This window comes from Babylonia areolata, chromosome 17 (assembly GCF_041734735.1).
Source record: "Babylonia areolata isolate BAREFJ2019XMU chromosome 17, ASM4173473v1, whole genome shotgun sequence".
NCBI classification, from domain to species: domain Eukaryota; kingdom Metazoa; phylum Mollusca; class Gastropoda; order Neogastropoda; family Buccinidae; genus Babylonia; species Babylonia areolata.
In genome coordinates this window covers 19,363,291-19,382,140 of record NC_134892.1, presented here as the reverse complement: position 1 = coordinate 19,382,140, position 18,850 = coordinate 19,363,291, and the positions used below count along the sequence as shown (strand labels likewise).

Below are 18,850 nucleotides of genomic sequence, written 5' to 3'. Positions count from 1 at the left end.
CAACACTGTATTCGAGAGATAGGAACACTAAGGCCAGCACTGTATTGGAGAGATAGGAACACTGAGGCCAACACTGTATTCGAGAGATAGGAACACTAAGGCCAGCACTGTATTGGAGAGATAGGAACACTGAGGCCAGCACTGTATTGGAGAGATAGGAACACTAAGGCCAGCACTGTATTGGAGAGAAAGGAACACTGAGGAAGGAACGGGTCACAGGACCTGGAAGTCGGAACATTGAGGAAGGAATGACCCACAATCCCTGGGGGTAGGAAGGAATGGTCCAAGTTGTCTGCGGGTAGGAACTTTAATGAAGAAATGGCCCACACTGCGTAGAGGTAGGAACTCTGAGGGAGGAATGGACCATATTCACTTCATCCCAATGGTGAGGAGGTAGGAGCGACGAGGAAGGAACTGCCTGCGATGACGTGGTTTTAACAGGTGGCAGATATGGGTGAGATAGGATTGGGGGAAATGGGTGAGATAGGAATGACCACTGACACGGTATGTGTGTGTGAGGGGGGAGGGGGTGGGTGGGCAGGTGGGTGTTGAGGTTCGGGATGGGTGAGGCAGGAATGCCTACTGACACGGTGAGGGCTGTGAATGGGTGGGACAGAAACAACACACAGACACGACCTTAACAGTCTTGCAAGACAACCTCCTGAAGAGGAAGGCAGCGACCCAGCGGTTATTGTCCTGGTTATTATCGTACTTCTCCTCATCATAGCTGTGATCATCGTGTGTGTGATCCTATATATAAAGCGAGACAGGTAAGCAAGCTGTTTACTGTTATTTCTTCAAATGATTCAGTAACAAAATCGTCTACAATTTAGTTTATAGTTATTTGTTCATTATGTTATCTTTGGGAAATCTGGCAGATCTTGAGTCAGTGTTGTTACTGACTCGAACAAACTGATGAAGCGAAGGAGGTGACTGCTTTATAAATCGGACATGCCAGTGTAGTGTCCATGAGGGTGTTGGTTCGAATCCCGCTCTCGCCTTTCTCCCAAGTTTCACTGGAAAATAGAACTGAGCGTCTAGTCATTCGGATGAAACGATAAACGGAGGTCCCGTGTGCAGCACGCACTTGGCGCACTGAAAAAAATCCAAGGGCAATGAAAGTGTTTTCCTCTGGCAAAATCCTAAAGAAGAAATCCATTCTGATTGGTGCACAGAAAAATGTGCATGCACTTAAAGCCTGGCAAGCGCATTGGATCATGCTGCTGTCAGGATATCTGCCAGGCAGATGTGGTGTAATGTACATGGATTCGTCTGAACGCAGTGACACCTCATTGAGAAACAGAAACAGTATGTATGTATGCATGTATGTGTAGATGTTTGGTTTTGTGTGTACACGCGGAGGTTTGTATGCACGTATGTATGTAAGTGTAAGTGCGCGTGTATATACATCTCTCTCTCTCTCTCTCTCTCTCTCTCTCTCTCTATATATATATATATATATATATATATATATATATATATATATGTGTGTGTGTGTGTGTGTGTGTGTGTGTGTGTGTGTGTGTGAATGAATGCATCGAAAAAGAAATGATCCGCACACACAAGCAGACAGATGAATGGACGGAAGGAGCACAGTGGTGATGGTCTGTTCCCTGTGCTATGACAGGATCCGGAAGTGGCGTCTGGGAGCGTTGTGGCCGGGAGCTGTCGGGGATCCCATGGAAAATGACCCACAGAGTCCTAGGGCAACAGCAATCCCGGAGGGCTTGCCACAGTACTTCTACAACCTGGTATGTATGGGCATGCACAGTGAAGGGCAGACCGAAACGTAACGATGGGGCGTTATGATAGGTTTTGAGTATGTGGTTGTGAGAACTATGGGATGTTTCCATGTTCTCTCTTGCTCTTATTCTTTCTCTCACAGATGCACATAAATGCACGCACAGACATACACGTGCATAAGCACACACATTCATACACATAAATGCACAAACACACACACGCACACGTTTTCTTAATCTCATCTCATGCATCACCTGTTTTTTTTTCTTCTTATTCTTCAGCTGTTTTTATCTTTTTTCGAGTATCTTACCTCTTGAGAATTCCTGAGATCAATTTTGAATTCAACATACACACACACACACACACACACACACACACACACACACACACACACACACACACACACACACTCACTCTCTCTCTCTCTCTCTCTCTATGCACACATACACATGCACACATAATTATATATACACACGCACTCACACGCAGACACACGTACACAACACCAACGACAACAACAACACCAAAAACAACAGCAGTAACATCAATTTGATTCAGATGACCACATAATACGCAAAATAATTTAGATACACAACATTTAATTTTAGAAACCTTCTACCCCTGCCCCACAACAAACAAAAAACAAACAACAAAAATTACAACATAAACAATTGTTTCACACAGCTGAATAAATGTTAATACTGTTTGTTTTTCTGTCTTTGTTGTTTTCCTAGGGATGGAGAGAGGGGGTGAAGGATGGTGACCCAGAACCTGGTGACAAGGTTACAAAGCCATTCCAATAGATCTGTCTGTCTCTCCTCTGTGTGTGTGTGTGTGTGTGTGGTGTGTGTGTGTGTGTGTGTGTGTGTGCGTGTGTGTGTGTGTGTGTGTGTGTGTCTGTGTGTGTGTGTGTGTAGAGAGAGAGAGAGAGAGAGAGAGAGAGAGAGAGAGTGTGCGTAAAGAACTCGATTCAAAAATACTTATACCAGGATAACACAGTCAAACCATTCTCATTTCCCCCTCACAGAACGCACCACGAGGACGGGACACACACCACAGACAGGGACCAGACCGTGAACCAAATCTGACGGACACAGCTACACTAGATCAGCCTCTGTTACTCCCTGCAAAGGGGAGTGTGAAGCCCTCTGCAACGACCTCCTTCATCATGGTGAGTGTCTGTTGGTGTGTGTGTGTGTGTGTGTGTGTGTGTGTGTGTGAGGAAAGAGAGTACGATTGATGAGAGGGGGACAGGGGGTGGAGGGCGGGGAGAGACTGACACTGACACTTGGCAATACTGTCCTCTTGGCAAGGGAACAATATATGAACAGACAAAAACAACTGAGTATACAGGAAAATGAATACAGTGTTGGGAGCAAAAAAATAAAAAAGAAAAAAGATGAAAACCGAAACCATAGCTATAAACGTTAACACCGACAATCAGGCATACTTTTAAAAAAATTATAAAGGATAGTATGGTCATATATAATGTAACTGTAACCTTACATTCGAAAACTTAGTGATGTTCGTCCTTCGGATTCGAAGATGGCCATGGTTTCAAATATCAGATGGAAAATCGGTGGCTGTGGGTCTGGAGGTGACTGACGAGGCCAATCCAGCCTTGAAAGCTCTCCAACTGGAGCACAAGTGAGTGGGTGCTTTCATGGCAGTGGATTTACTCGGGCCTTGCGCACAGCACGCTTTTGTTGCGCCTCGGTGATGCACCTGGCTTCAGCTGCATGGGCTCTTGTGATGATCTTGCTGCACAAAGCTGGATGGTATAAAACAAGCATCTCCCACGTGTTGATGTTAACGCCCAGGTCTTTGAGGGACGCTTCGAGGCAGTCTTGGTAGCGTTTCTTCTGCCCTCCAACTGAGCTCTTGCTCTGACACGGTTCTCCGTACAGCAGCTGCTTAGGCTATCGACTGTCTGGCATTCTGACCAATGTCCAGCCCACCTGGCTTGGTCTTTCTAAGGAGGGTGTAGACGCTGCAGAAGCCAGCTCGTTCTAGGACTTCCGTGTCGGGGACTTTGTTCTGCCACCTGATGTGGTCTCGCTGCCGTTAAGGTGGATGGCAGGGAGCTACCAGTGTTAGTCTGCCACGAGGCCACGCACTAGATGAGACTGCTCTGCAGCTGAGTCACTTTGATCATGTTCAGTTCAGTTCAGTTACTCAAGTAGGCGTCACAGCGTTCGGACAAATCACATCTGCTAAGCGATGCCTGGCCAGCAGCATAACCAAACGTGCTTATGTCTTGAGAGAAAGAAAGAAAAAGGATGCCACACCTTGTTCAGTAATGTCTGATCAATGCCCACAGCACACCACCCCTAGGCCCTACTGATGACAGCAATAACAAAATCACCAAGCCAGACACAGGAGGGTTAGGGTTCTACATTGAGTAAAAATCATAGCTCCGCTGACAGTCCCAGCATGAATCTGTTGACACCCAAGGCTGACAGAAACTCACTGCACTGCATGCCTGGACGTGGAAGTGAAATGGAAACTAGCGTCATCATGGGGGCAGTTCTTTATGGCCACATAATCGAAGGCACGTTTTATTTTCTTCTGTATAGTGGACACAGACTGTTGATCAGAATAATGAGCATGCTGCTATGGAGGTCCATTTAGCTTTAGGACTAAATGACAAGACTGTATTTTTACACTAACTTTCATATTGTACGCGGAACGATTTACCTACCTGCATCATAGGTCATGAAATTTGAGCAACACTCCCAACAGACGTCTTACATCCTTGAGGTGGACGGCTGTCGACAGTGTGGTCGAGAACTTTCCAATAGCACATATCTCTGAACTGACGCCAGACACAGGTGAAGCTAGAGCCCTCTTTGTCTCAAACCCGTGTCCTTCCCGTCACCTGACTGCAAAGGCTAACAGCGGATGACAGGTTCTGTAGCATTCAGCCAATAACTGTCATGGCTTGTCATTATCTACGTGGCTACGTTTTACGATGAATGAGAGCAGAGAATTTCTGACCTTCCTTCTCAGCATTCATCACACTGCACCTGACACAGTCATGCAAGTTTACCAGTCACAGTGTTTATATGTGCATAGGATCGCACAGTTTTCCACAAATCCAGGAGTTTTCGTGGCATTGACAGATGTTTTTTTGTTATTCCTTGCCACTCAGTAACTGACCCAACTGTCCAGGTGGCACAGGTGTGCAGCAGACGTTCAGCCCCACACCACCTGTCCTTGTCACTGACGTGCAGGCACAATGAATGGGAACCAACACCACCTGACCCAAGTTGGTCAGGCAGAGCGTGACTGGAACAGGTCACAGCTGACAGTTGATGCTGGCTGTGCAGACTCAGCAAGCAGGCCTGTGTTCTTTGTGGTGTGGTGGCCAAGTGGACAGAGAGCCACACTGGGAAGCTGGGGACCCGGGGTCCATTCACACAAGCACCTGGGTTTTCATTTCCCTTGTTTGTCTTTATTTCCTCCTCCACAAGACCTTGAGGGATGGTCTGGTGTACTGTCAGAGAGATGATGAAATGAAATGAGAGTTTTCCTGATGACTGATGGGGAAAAACATATGCATGTACCCAGATTGAGACTGTCGGCACGATGTTTATTTTGCTATTTCATTTTGGTTGTGATAGTTTGCTAGTAGTGGTAGTAATAGTGGTTGGTGGTTGGTAGTAGCAGCAGCGGCAGTGGTTGCGGTGGTGGTGGTGGCTGCGACCATGACTGCGCACACACAAAGACACACACAAAGTTTCAAGTTTCACACACACACACACACACACACACACACACACACACACACACACACACACACACACACACACACACTGGAACACAATTTTCAGGTTTTGTTATTGTCAGTGCAGTTGTTGCTCTGTTCCTGCTACAGTTCACATGTTCTTTGGCTGATGACGACAACGACGACAACGACGACAACGACGACAATGATGCGTATACGAAATAGAAGAGGAGGAGGAGGAAGAAGAAGAAGTTGATGATGACCATGCAAGTGGTGTTGGTGGTGGTGGTGGGATGGTGGCAGTGGTGGTGAGGTGGTGGTTGTGGTGAGGATGTAGATACTGCTGCAACTGGTGGTGGTGGTGGTGATAATGATAATGATGATGATGATAATGTTGATAATGGTGGTGGTGATGATGAAGATAATAACGATGAAGGTGGTGTTGGTGATGATGATGTCCCCTCATAAAGACAGCCTGTGTGCAGGATGAACCACGAGGATCACAGTTGAGAGAAGAAAGAAAAGACGAAGAGGAGAAGAGGGATGAAACAGGGAAACAGCTGACACGCTCTTCGAAAGAGATCACCAAAGAAGCCAAAGAAGCGAAAAAGAAAGCTGAAAAGGCAAGAAAGCAAGCTGGAGAAGCGAGGAAGAAAGCTGAAGAAGCGAGGAAGAAAGCTGAAGAAGCGAGAAAGAAAGCTGAAGACGCAAAAAGTCAGGGTAAGGATGAGAACAAAGTAACAAAATGACGAAGCGAGAAAGAAAGCTGAAGACGCAAAAAGTCAGGGTAAGGATGAGAACAAAGTATCAAAATTGGAAAAAGAAGCTGCAGATGCGGAATCGAAAGCTGATGAATTGGGAAAAAAAGCTGCAGAAGCTGAAGAAGCGAAAACACTTGAAGAGACGGGAAAATATGCTTTAGAGACCACTGTTGTTTAGAATGTTAACCCTCACAGCTGACAGACCTATATGTCACTCTTGTAATGGTAACAAAGAATGTGTGTGTGTGTGTGTGTGTGTGTGTGTGTGTGTGTGTGTGTGTGTGTGTGATTTTATTTGATAAATTTTATGTGTTGTTTCATTCTTTAGTTCGAAATGAATGTTGTAGACTTTGATACCCAATGATATGATAGCGTTTTCAGTTGTGAAAATGAATTATGTGGTCTAGAAGTGTTGATGTCACAGGAAATTGGCTTAGCTGTTGTTTGGCATCTGTAGGGAATTAGTGTCTGCAGTGCTCAGAGGAACATCATTGATGTATATATCTAATTACTGATTTTACTTTGCTTTTTTCTGATTTTACTTTGCTTTTTTCTGATTTTGCTTTGCTTTTTTTCTGATTTTGCTCTGTGTAAATGCCCAGTGCACACCATTTCTGCCAGTGTGACTGACTTAACTTTCCCTCATGTCTCCTATGTTCTGTCATCAAAGTTTTCGTTTGTATAGCTTTCTGGTCACGTGTCAGTACCACACACCCTCTCCCCTCCTCCCCACACGGACACTGTCCACAACATTAGAGATTTCAGATTGGTTTCAGAATGTGTCAGTTTTCGGTGCCATGAGATGCCCCAAATTTGTTCCATCCTTAATCAAGTGCTTCAGATCCGGCTTTGTTGTTTAATCCATTCAGGTTGTTTCGTGGAATAAGTGGTATTATGTGAATACATTAAAAGGAATGTACGATATTGAGTATATGAATACTGATTTTTGTAATATATGGGTGTATTTTTATACTGGCGATATGGTTTTATTTGTGAAAAGACAATTTATTATTTGTATGTAAATAGTGCTTGAATTGTAACAATAATGGACATAGATGGATAAGCGGATATAATCTCACTACCCAGATGGACGTTGAAGGCAAAGGGACCCAGAACTTTTAACTATTTAACCTACAGAGCACATGGTTTCTACTTTTGATAAACAGGAGTTTGTGAACAGTCCATTGCTTTTGAAATATTTTATTTCGGAATACGTTATTTGGAAACTTTAAAATGCATATTGTGATGTTATGTATTTGTTGCATGTGGATTTGTCACCATTCAGTCTATTGTTAAATGGAGGAAAGTGTTTTAAGCTTGCATCGTTTTAAACATTTATATCCGATTTTGGACAATTTCATGTGGAGACCAACACCTATCAAGATATGACTGCCGTTTCTCACAGCATATAAAAGCTTTCTTCTAAAATACATAATTGATCATGTTAGCTGCTTTGAATAACTTGGGGGACAATTTTGTTCCAAAATGTACAGTGTATATGTTGGAACGAATATGAACAAGTGATTTTGTGTAGTCTGCTCAAGCTTTGGTAAATGAAGTACAGCATCAGGAATCTGTATACGTTTATCGTTTTGCTTTCTCTTTCCTGTTCATTGCTGATGATGCTGTTTTTGATTTATTTCTGTTTACGGTTATACAACAGGCAGTGACAATACGCGTACATGTTACGGTCAATTCTTTGTTCTTCCTGGTGTGCACATGTGTGTTATTTTGACTTTTTCATAAAAATTTGGCTTATTTTTTCTGCTCGTTGTTGATGATGCTTTTGTTAATTTATCTTTCGCGCCCTCAGTGGCTCATGTGTATAAGCTAAAATTATGTAGTAATCTTAATTTGGTTGTCTCTTTGCCTGTGTGTATGTATGTATGTATATATGTATGTATGTATGTATGTATGTATGTATGAATGTAAAACTATGTATGTGTGCATGAGTGTCCATGATACAATTTGACATCTTCATTTTTGTCTTGAAATAGTTTGTCGGTCCGGATTAGACCGTATTTACGGCTCACTAGCCGATTATATCGTTAAGCCTCCAGATCTACAAGATTTTCATAGGTAGTTCCAAGTTCATTACCAGATTGACATTTGGATATTTTGTGATTTTAAGACCATATTTTTTGTGCATCTTTATTGCAGCAAGCAAATTTTCAATTCGTGAGAAAGAAACCGAAAAAGGGAGATTACCAAAAATCTGCATATGTTTGGAGAGTTTAGTATGATTTGTTGAACCCTGAAGGTCATGATGAAGGCAGGGGAATATTGAAACTTTGGTCGAGGTTCATGTTAGGATCGCAAAACAAAACTTTCGATGGAAATCATCCGCTCTCAAAAAATAACTTTTGGTTCGACATGTATTCGTTTGAGACGGCGAGCAAATATGTGTTTTGGAATTATAGTAAGTACTGGTAACACCCGAACCCACCCCTCCCTTTCCCACCTTGCTCAATTACCCTCAATTTTCTCCCAACCCACCCCCATGTACCCATGTTTCGCTTTCGCTTTTTTTTTTCCTTTTTGTTAAAAATCAGCAAAATTCACACGTGAACCACGAAGGCCTTGCTTCATGCTTGACGAGGCTTCTACAGCTTTTTTACTTATTTGTTAGCAGATGTACGTGTACGTTTTACTTTGACTTTTGATTAAGAAAAAAACGGAATTAAATTGTATTGATTCTCGATTCCAGTGTGTGTGTGTGTGTACGCCTGCGAGCTACTGGGTGCGTGCGCGCATGTGTGTGTGTGCATGTGTGTTTACGTGCGTGCTTGTGTATACATGTGTGTGTGCGAGTGTGTTGCGTTACGTTTTATTAGATTTTATTATCACTCTGTGTGCGCATGTGTGTACGATCACGTGTGTGTGCGGGTGTGTATCCGCGCGCGCGTGCGCGTGTGTTTTATCAGGGTGTATATATCATTGTGCATGCCCCTTTTCTTCTTCAAACACACACTCACGCACGCACACACACACACACACACACACACACACACACACACACACACACCAGACTGGTCCCTATGTTGATGTAGATATGGATCTTTACGACCAGTTCTCGCTTTATATCCGAGGACCGAGCAGAGTGGTAAAGAAGATTTAAAGTAATGTGTTAACCAATTGTTGACACAGCCAAGCAACACGGTAAGCAGGAAAGCTGGGCGTCCAGCGAAGTTCCTTACCATGGTCATCTCAGCCATGTCAGATGTGGTGGTGACTCACACAGCCTTTCCAAGGAAGTTAAAGTTAATACAACGTTTTCCTTTTTTTCTGTATGGTGCTAGAACACGACACTCACGTCTAGGATGAAGTAGAAAGAGATAAAATCCTCTTCCGCACGAAATCGTCTTTAGCCTGCATTGACTGCAAACCCATGTTAAGACCTTGTGGAGACTGACCCATACGTTTACTTACAATGCTACTCCAGTATTACACACTGAAAGGTCTTTGCAGCGTATTACTCCATGCATTGCAGACGCTGCTGACCTCTTTCATCTTGGAAACACTCTGAAGAAACCTGAAGTCCACACTCTCCCTCCCCCACCAGCCTCAAGGAGCAGAACCCACCAAGTAACGCCACAAAGAAGTCAAAACTGAACACTGTCCAGCAGCTCTGCTATCTCCAGAGCTTTATCTCCACTGACTCATGAATTGACAAGGCAGTGGACGGCAGACAGACTGAAGTGAACAGTGGCTTTAGAAGGCTCCACAGCTGTGTGTGAAACAACAACCACCTCACAACTGAGACCAAGATCAACGTCTTCAGAACCGTGGAGCTGACCACCCTCCCTTACGGCTCTGAGTGGTGGGTCATCTTCCGCAGTTAATCCGCTTTCAGGAGAGAATCCACCAACGCTGCCTCTGAACACCCTGAGGATACACTGGAATGGCTACATCACCAATGTTGATGTCCTCGGAAAATCTAGTCACCAGCATCGTGATCATTCTGCATTCGGAGGGGGTCTCAAGGCTGGAGGACCACTGCCTAATCCAAGAACTTTGTGCAAAGTGAATTGTGGTCTGGTCACCATGGCAGAGAAATTCACCCTGGGTGCTGTCTTTAAGTGTTTCTGACGGTTCTCTTTGCACACAAATGCTTTAAAAAAGAAATCTATGTCTGTCTTTGCTAATGAGTGGATGTCTCAGATCCTTCAAAGTTTAGGCCACTTTCTCTTGTATTGATTCTTTCGAAAGCATTAGAAAAGCACACCAGCACATTTCACATTATTTTCATATATATATATATATATATATATATATATATTCTGCCTGCCTTTAGAACCATTCGTGCCACACATCATTAGTTGATGTTGTAGTTGACTGACTCCAATTTCAGTCACAACTGATGTTGTGGTGTCTTGTTTGTACAGACACAAACAGATACCCACGAACAAGGAAACAATCATACAAACAAGGAAGCATTCAGTGTGACGGTCTTTAAACCTTTACTTTCAGAACGTGGATTGTATGGTTAATCGGCAGTACCCTTCCTTTGTAGACAGGTGTGTTACATTCAAAATGCTTCACTACGGCATCCCTCAGTGTCTATTTCACGTGCAGTTGGCCACGGCGTTAAAATCCATGCATTTACAAGTGCAAAGAGAAATACTGCTGTCAGACTTCATTACATTTTTCCATTCCTATAATATGTATGACTTTGCATGAGTGCTAAACTGACTATTGGCCTTAAATCTATGTTTACAATTATTAGTATCAGCTGTTGCGAAGTAACAAAAAGTCGCGCGCGCGCGCACATGCGCGCGCACACACACACACACAAACACACACACACACACACACAATATATATATGTATATATATATATATATAAACAACTATAAACAACTAGTGTGTGTGTGTTTATGTGTGTGTGTGTGTGTGTGTGTGTGTGTGTGTGTGTGTGTGTGTTGGTTTTGTTGTTGTTGTTGTTGTTTTGTTTTTGTTGTTTTTTACGTCTCTTCAGGCTGCAGTTGTTTTTTTGAGACGTATTATTGATGCATGAAGGTGATGTCTGTGTGATGTCTATACATTTCGTACATTATTTTCTTTGTGCTATTTATTGATAACCCCAAAACACCAGTTGGGAACAAAAAAATTCTTTTGAGCTACAAACGTGACACTTGATGAGGTGTTGTGAGAGGTAATTGTGTTGCAACTCATTCTGACGTGTTCTGCAAGCATGGTCACGCGCACACACACACACACACAAACTTACACACACAAGCACGCACGCACACACACACACACACACACACACACACACACACACACACACACACACACGAATCGATAATGAAATTTTTATTCTTGGATTTCGAATGAAGTGTCAAAATAACACACGCGCATTTATTTAGTAATAAAACAAGCAAAGCACACACAAAAAATCCTTGGATAAAATAAGGGCGTATTTGCATCGTCCGCTCTATTGTGATTAGTACATTACCGAGTCATATTTTAGAAATGAGCAGTTGTTACCTACCATAAACAGCGCACAGTAAAGCAGAAAGCAAAATCAGATTTGTAGGTTCATCTTTCTTTGTCATTAAAGAAAAAAAGAAGAAGAAATAACCTGAACATCCATTGCAGTCATTGCGAAGGAACTACGTTTTCGAAGGGAATTTATATTGAATGGTGGACAGAAACGACAGTAACATTTTAGCAGAGCGAGGTTACCATTGTCTTCAATCGGAAAGAAATGCTGAAATAATGCAAGCTTTAAAAAAAAATTCCTAGGTTTATTTTTTGCACTTCACAAATAGTTTGCTGTCTCCAGGCACAAATTCAAAGTTTGGAGCAATATGGAGCACTTCATGAACTGTGCAAGCAAACTCATTTTTGATTAGAGATATTGTAGACGAATTTTTTTTTCTCCTATTGATACATTTTGTATTGCATTTTAAAGTCGAACATTAAATTGATATTCAATTATGGTTTTCTTTTGGCTAAACATTTTGTCAGTAATTGCTGATTAAACTGAATCAGACAATGCAAGCAACATTCTGGTGGACCTTTTCAGTAAAGTAGAATGACATGTACATTCGCTCGTTTTATTATTCATAATATTCATTAGAAAGTGTTACCCATGCATCAAACGTGTGGAAATTCGCAGTGTTATTTGTAGCATCATTCTAGTGCCCGACATTATCAGAATGTCTACGATAATACTAATTTATCATCAATTACGATAGTTATACCATTTGATATGCATCACATACTGTTGTGGATTTTGAAAGTCATTTCTCGTTTGAATGCTTCTTGGAAAATTACTGAGGGAAATGCAGTCCGATCCATATTGGTTTATAACTTTCTCTCTCTTTTTTTAAACTTAAAAAAATATATATATAACATTTGCAAAGACATGTATACAATACAGAGAACAGTATGAACAAACAGTATAAAACGAACAGCAGCATTCACTATAAAGAAAAAACAAGACATGATCAAAAGTAAAATATGAAAAGCAGCAACAACGACATCCAACAACAACAAAAACAAAAACAAAACGAAAAAAAAACCCACAAAAAAACAACAACAACACAAAAACAAACAAACAAACAACAACAACAACAACAAAAACTTGTCCAATCATTCAATCAATGTTTACACATTATTGATTGCAGTAGTGATGATGATTTAAGATGACATTGATAATAAAGAGACCAGTTGTAACATGGCAATATCATCAGTTATGTCAACTATTACAGTAATGGCGTCAGGGATGAGGCGAAAGTGCGTGGTGGCATTGTAATACCATAATAAAGAGCAATGAGTATACCACTTCTACATTATTGGAAAAGAAAGCTTATGATTAATCACATTGTAAAGACAAACAACGATAACAAAATAATAATAATAATAATAATAATAATAATAATAATAATAAAATAAAAATAGAATAAACATGAATAAATAAATAAATAAATGAAAAACCTGCCAGTACAAATAAGGACTATTATACAGAATGGTAACTATGGAACAGGCAAAATTGTGATTAGGTAACAGTTTCCATAATTGGAAGGTAACTGTTCCACTTTGTACGGAAAGCATGATGTTTCATCAGTATATAAGATGCATGTTCTTCGATTTTGTGTTTGTATATGAGCTGTGTTTTAAATGCATTGAGTTGTGGTGGTTGTTTATTGAATTTGCATCTGTACAAAACGTTTTTGGCAAGTATATTAATACAATCAAAAATGTCATCTGTGGCAAATGTGTGTTTCCAAATAAAACCAGTTCTTCACATAAATGGGCATTGTATACATTATTGCATTTGTTATTAATGTCAGTTTGGAAAACAGGCCAAAATCTCTGCACAATCTCACATCTCCATCTGGATGTGATCACAGATGCTACATTTATCATCATCAGAGATATTCATCTGTTTCAGTGATCTGTTTGTTGCAATAATCCTATGAACTATTCTCATTTGAAACCATTTTAAGTTTACATCACTTATTCTGTGTAGTTTGCAAGAAATTGGTCCATTTGTTACAGCATTTAGGGGTCATATTGTTTTTAACTAAAGTGTTGTAATAAACGTTTGTTACTTTTTTCACAGAATATGTCATTTGTAATGGTTGTCTCGTCTGTGAAACACTGTCATTATCAATTTCAATGTTCATTTATATATATATATATATATATATATATATATATATATATATATATATATATATATATAATTTCTAACTGACCTTATGCAACCATTTAAAGTAAGAAAATTTGCTATATTTCCATGCTTTTGACTAAAATCGCCATAGGAAAGGAAACTACTGTCCCCATGCACTAGATGAGAAATATTCCAACCTTCTTTTCTATCCTATTTCTGTATTATAAAATCTTATTTCCAATTTTTATGTTTTAGTTCAGAAAGATTGGTTCTGCTAAAACTTCTTAACTGTTTGATAGTGGGACCTTCTGACAAAATTCTTTGAAGGCTTGGAAAACATAAATCCAGAACTTATTCTTGTCATCAGGTAACGGTAGACAGGGTCCATATCTATCAGTATCTTCAATAATGGGATTGATTGCTTTTATTATTGATGTCCATTTAGGTTTAAAACTTTAATTTGCGTAGCCAGCTCAGTTTAAGACCTTTAATAAATTGCTTGATGTCAAACGTTCCTAATCCGCCCTTCTTGTACTTTTAATTACTGTTTTTCTACTTATTCGATCCTGTTTTTTTGTTCCAAATGAATTTAAAACATGCCTTCTGCAGCTCATCAATATATTCATGATGTGGATTTGGTAGAAACATCCATAACTGAGTTTTCTGTGATGACATCATGAATTATGGCCTAGATAGTTCTTCATTCTTGGATAATGCCAACTTCACAAAACAATTTCAATGAAGTACCGATATATTCTAACGAAACTATTGAAACTGGAACTAAACTGGTGCATTAAAAACGTTAATTAATCAGGGCACTTGCTGCATTGTCCTTTTGTTTGAACAAGTGAGAGGACGTTTCCTACACAAGACTAATTCAACAGTAAACACGGTAGGAATGTGTGTTTAATATAATTCATAGTTGGAAAATATCCATCAAAGCATACATACAACAACATTGGGCATGCTAAGCAATTGTACACACTATACCTGCAGTACGACCTGTTCAGTATCAAAAGGATCTGGATTATTCTATAACATTCTGACCTCAAACAAAACTCTTATCTAAACTAGCCTGGAAAAACTGAAAGCAGATATCACATGAAGAAAAAGTTCAGCTGGCACCGTATACGTATGTGACACAAAATCCATGCAATTAAAATTGTGTTAGAAATAGGACTTGTAAAATAATATATTTCCTAAGGTGTGTGTTAACTAAAAGCGTATCTGAGCACACAATCATTCTGAAGATGCGAGCAGTCAAAACTTCTTTGGCGTAGTTTGAAAGAGTAACTAATGGTAAAATATGCACCATGTACCAACTGAAAATAACTGAAAATATGACAGTATGTTTGTGTAAAACGTTTGTATTGATACTTCTTGCGAAAATGTACGCCTGTTGATGTAAAGTTGAAAAATGCAGTATCAGCATACTTGTATATAAAAGGAACATTTCCTGGCCTTACAAAACACAAAGCAATGCAATACTCAAGTGGAAGATTCAGAAAGTAGCTGTCTTTACAACACAGTGATTGTTAATGTTTCTCAAATTAAAACATCATCAACAACAACAACAACACAAAAAAAAAACCGACACAAAAATCTTCAGCTCTCATTCCTGTCTCTTTCTCTCTTTTTTCTTGAACAACAAACTGTCTTTTTCTTTCTCCTTCCTTAGTACTTGGTTCTATGTGTTGTGTCAGCCCTTTAGCTCTTTTCTCTCATTCTTTCACTTCTTCTGTTCCCCATCTTTAGCTTTCTTTTCCGCTTTATCTTTTTCCTTTTTAGCTTTCTTTTCCGCTTCTTCTCTCTCCTTTTTAGCTTTCTTTTCTGCTTCTTCTCTCTCCTTTTTAGCTTTCTTTTCCGCTTCTTCTCTCTCCTTTTTAGCTTTCTTTTCCGCTTCTTGTTTCTCCTTCATAGCTTTCTTGTCCGCATTTTCATGTCCCTTTTTAGATCCTTTATCAGACCTTTGCTGCTTGCTTTCACCACCAGGTCCATGCTCTTCACTTGAAGCCGAATGTCCCGGTCCCCCCTGCACAGAAGTGATATAATTAACAAAAGGCGAGAATTATAGGTGTTACTTCAACTGATAAGACACCTTTTATCAGCACCATTCCTGCTGTTCACAAGACCACATCACCAGCTTTATTCACCCTCACTCTCACCATCGTCATCATCAGAGTCATCACCACCAGTCATTGTTATCACCACTATCGTCATCGTCGTCATCATCCTTTAGTTCCCAGCCTTACCTCCATGAAACCCCACGTGATCTCAAGACACACCTGCTTACTGGGCTTTGATCAAAACAGACAATGAGCACTGTCCACAGTAAACACAGAACGAGAACAGTATATCTGGCTCAGTAACAAACATGAAGGCACACAACTTCGGGACATTACACATTCCACACCAACCTGTACACAGGAACATAAGACGCTGATTAGAAACATTTTGTTCTCCGCTAATCGACGATACCAGGTGTTCAACAAAAACAACAACAATATAATAAACAAAAAAACAACAACAAAAAAACATGACCGTTTCCAAGTATTTCGCAACCGATATAAGTTTTATGAAAAAGACTTTTGAATATATTCCAACAGTTTGTGTGTTCTGCATATTTCAAATCAGTGTAGAAGGTTGTTATTTTAATGGAGTTGTTATGTAAAAAAAAAAGAAAAAAAAAAGGATTTAACTATGTTTCGAGGTGTAAACACTTACGTGTGTTCATGCCTCCCCTGCCCCCCTCCCATCCACACCCCCACACTATTTGATATAAAAAGATGGTCCATTAGGAAAGACATCATCCGGTTTCTACTCATCATCACGATCATCATCACCATCGTCATCATCATTGTTATAATAATAATAATAAGAAGAAAAATGATCATTATGATGATGATGATTGTTGTTGTTGTTATGCCCTTCTAAGGCACACCACTAAGTATAGCTCACCGTCAACAAAGGAATGGAAGCCTCCACGTGTTCAGCTTTAACGTCACACCAATCCTCGTCCTCTGTGGACGGCGCTGCAGTTTGTGGAGAACCAGACGACTTCTGTTCCTGTAACCAGCACGGCTCCAGTCAGGGTTGAGGACAATTAGTGCAGTGTGATGCATAATGGGGTGCGCGCACACACACACACACACACACACACACACACACACATGCACACACACACACACACACACACACACACATGCACGCACACACACGCACACAAACACACACACGCACGCACGAACACACACTCACACACACACATACACTTACACATGCACGTGCACGCGCGCGCGCGCACACACACACACACACACACACACACACACAAACATCACCACCATCACCACCACAGCCACCTTCACCATCATCATTACAACAATCCTCCTTTCACACATACCAATGCTTTTCACACATCAAAGCCAATGACTGGAAACGTCCCAGTTCTTCAGAGGCTTAGACAAGTGAAGAAGTAGTTTTTCTCTCACACCAATCCTTCCGCCCCCCTCCCGCCTCCCCCCTTTTGAAGTACACACTGTCTGTAGCTGATAAAGAAGTCGTTTCTCTCTCACCCCTACCCCTCCACCCCACCCTCATTGTCCAAGTACACACTGTCTGTAGCTGATAAAGAAGTCGTTTCTCTCACCCCACCCCACACGTAAAAGCCCACTCATGTACATACGTGTGAACGAATGAAAGAGTTTCATTTTCAGTTTCAGTAGCTCAAGGAGGCGTCACTGCGTTCAGACAAATCCATATACGCTACACCACATCTGCCAAGCAGATGCCTGACCAGCAGCGTAACCCAACGCGTTTTGTCAGGCCTTGAGAAAAAAATAAAAATAAAATAAATAAATAAATAAATAAATAATGATAATATATTTTTCTAAAAAATAATAAAATAAATAATTAATAATAATAATAATGATAATAAATAAATAATGAAAGAACGAAGAAGAATAGAAATACACACTGTCTGTACCTGATGAAGTAGTTTCTCTCTGACCCCACACCCTTCCACCCCACAAGTACACACTGATGGGTGCAATGGCCAAGTGGTTAAAGTGTTGGACTTTCAGTCTGAGGGTCTCGGGTTCGAATCTCGGTAACGGCGCCCGGTGGGTAAAGGGTAGAGATTCTTCCGATCTCCCGGGTCAACATGTGAGCAGACCTGATTGTGCCTGAAACCCCTTCGTGTGTACAGGCAAGCAAAAAATCAAATACGCACTTTAAAGATCCTGTAATGAATGTCAGCATTCAGTGGGTTTGGAAACAAGAACATACCCAGCATGCACACCCCCGAAAACGGAGTATGGCTGCCTACGCAGTGGAGTGACGGCCTAGAGGTAACGCGTCTGCCTTGGAAGCGAGAGAATCTGAGTGCGCTGGTTCGAATCACAGCTCAGCCGCTGATATATTCTCCCCCTCCACTAGACCTTGAGTGGTGGTCTGGACGCTAGTCATTCGGATGAGACGTTAAACCGAGGTCCCGTGTGCAGCATTCACTTAGTGCACATAAAAGAACCCACGGCAAGAAAAGGGTTGTTCCTGACAAAAGTCTGTAGAAAAATCCACTACAATAGGAAAAAGAAATTAAACTGCACGCAGGATTTTTTTTTAATGGGTGGCGGTGTCGTGTAGCGACACACACTCCCTGGGGAGAGCAGCCCGAATTTCACACAGAGAAATCTGTTGTGATAAAAAGAAATAAAAATAAAAATACATCACGGGGAAAAACGGTCGTACACGTACAAAGACAACTCGTGTACATACGAGCGAACGTGTGAGTTCCACCCCCTAAACGAAGAGGAAGTACACACTGTGTGTCAACCCACCCCTTTCACCCCACTCACCCCTGCCCAAGTACACACTGTCTGTACCTGATAAAGAAGTTGTTTCTCTCTCGCCCCCACCCCCACCCCACCCCACTGAAGTACACACTGAACCTGATCAGAAAAAAGTTGTTTATCTCTCATCCCATCCCCTGCCCCC

General features: G+C 41.1%; 2 protein-coding genes across 5 annotated transcripts in view; one reads left to right on the top strand and one right to left on the bottom strand.

The window, feature by feature from the left end:
* LOC143291719 (uncharacterized) overlaps window positions 1-8,932 on the top strand; it is a 32,269-nt gene extending 23,337 nt beyond the window's left edge. Inside the window, exons 8-12 of one of the 2 annotated variants that reach the window (XM_076601756.1) lie at window positions 1,628-1,751; window positions 2,478-2,525; window positions 2,771-2,914; window positions 5,956-6,217; window positions 6,285-8,932. In XM_076601756.1, the coding sequence (XP_076457871.1) occupies window positions 1,628-1,751; window positions 2,478-2,525; window positions 2,771-2,914; window positions 5,956-6,217; window positions 6,285-6,409 (703 nt within the window). In that variant the 3' untranslated portion in view covers window positions 6,410-8,932. Of the gene's footprint in view, window positions 1-1,627; window positions 1,752-2,477; window positions 2,526-2,770; window positions 2,915-5,955 lie in introns of both variants that reach the window. The other variant, XM_076601757.1, reaches the window with a different exon arrangement.
* Window positions 8,933-11,532: 2,600 nt separating this feature from the next.
* Window positions 11,533-18,850, bottom strand: part of LOC143291717 (uncharacterized) — a 22,272-nt gene continuing 14,954 nt past the window's right edge. For all 3 annotated transcript variants that reach the window (XM_076601753.1, XM_076601755.1, XM_076601754.1), the window contains 2 exons: window positions 16,814-16,921; window positions 11,533-15,887 (listed from right to left, as the gene is read on the bottom strand). In XM_076601753.1, coding sequence (XP_076457868.1) covers window positions 15,585-15,887; window positions 16,814-16,921 — 411 coding nt within the window. In that variant the 3' untranslated portion in view covers window positions 11,533-15,584. The remainder of the gene's footprint in view (window positions 15,888-16,813; window positions 16,922-18,850) is intronic.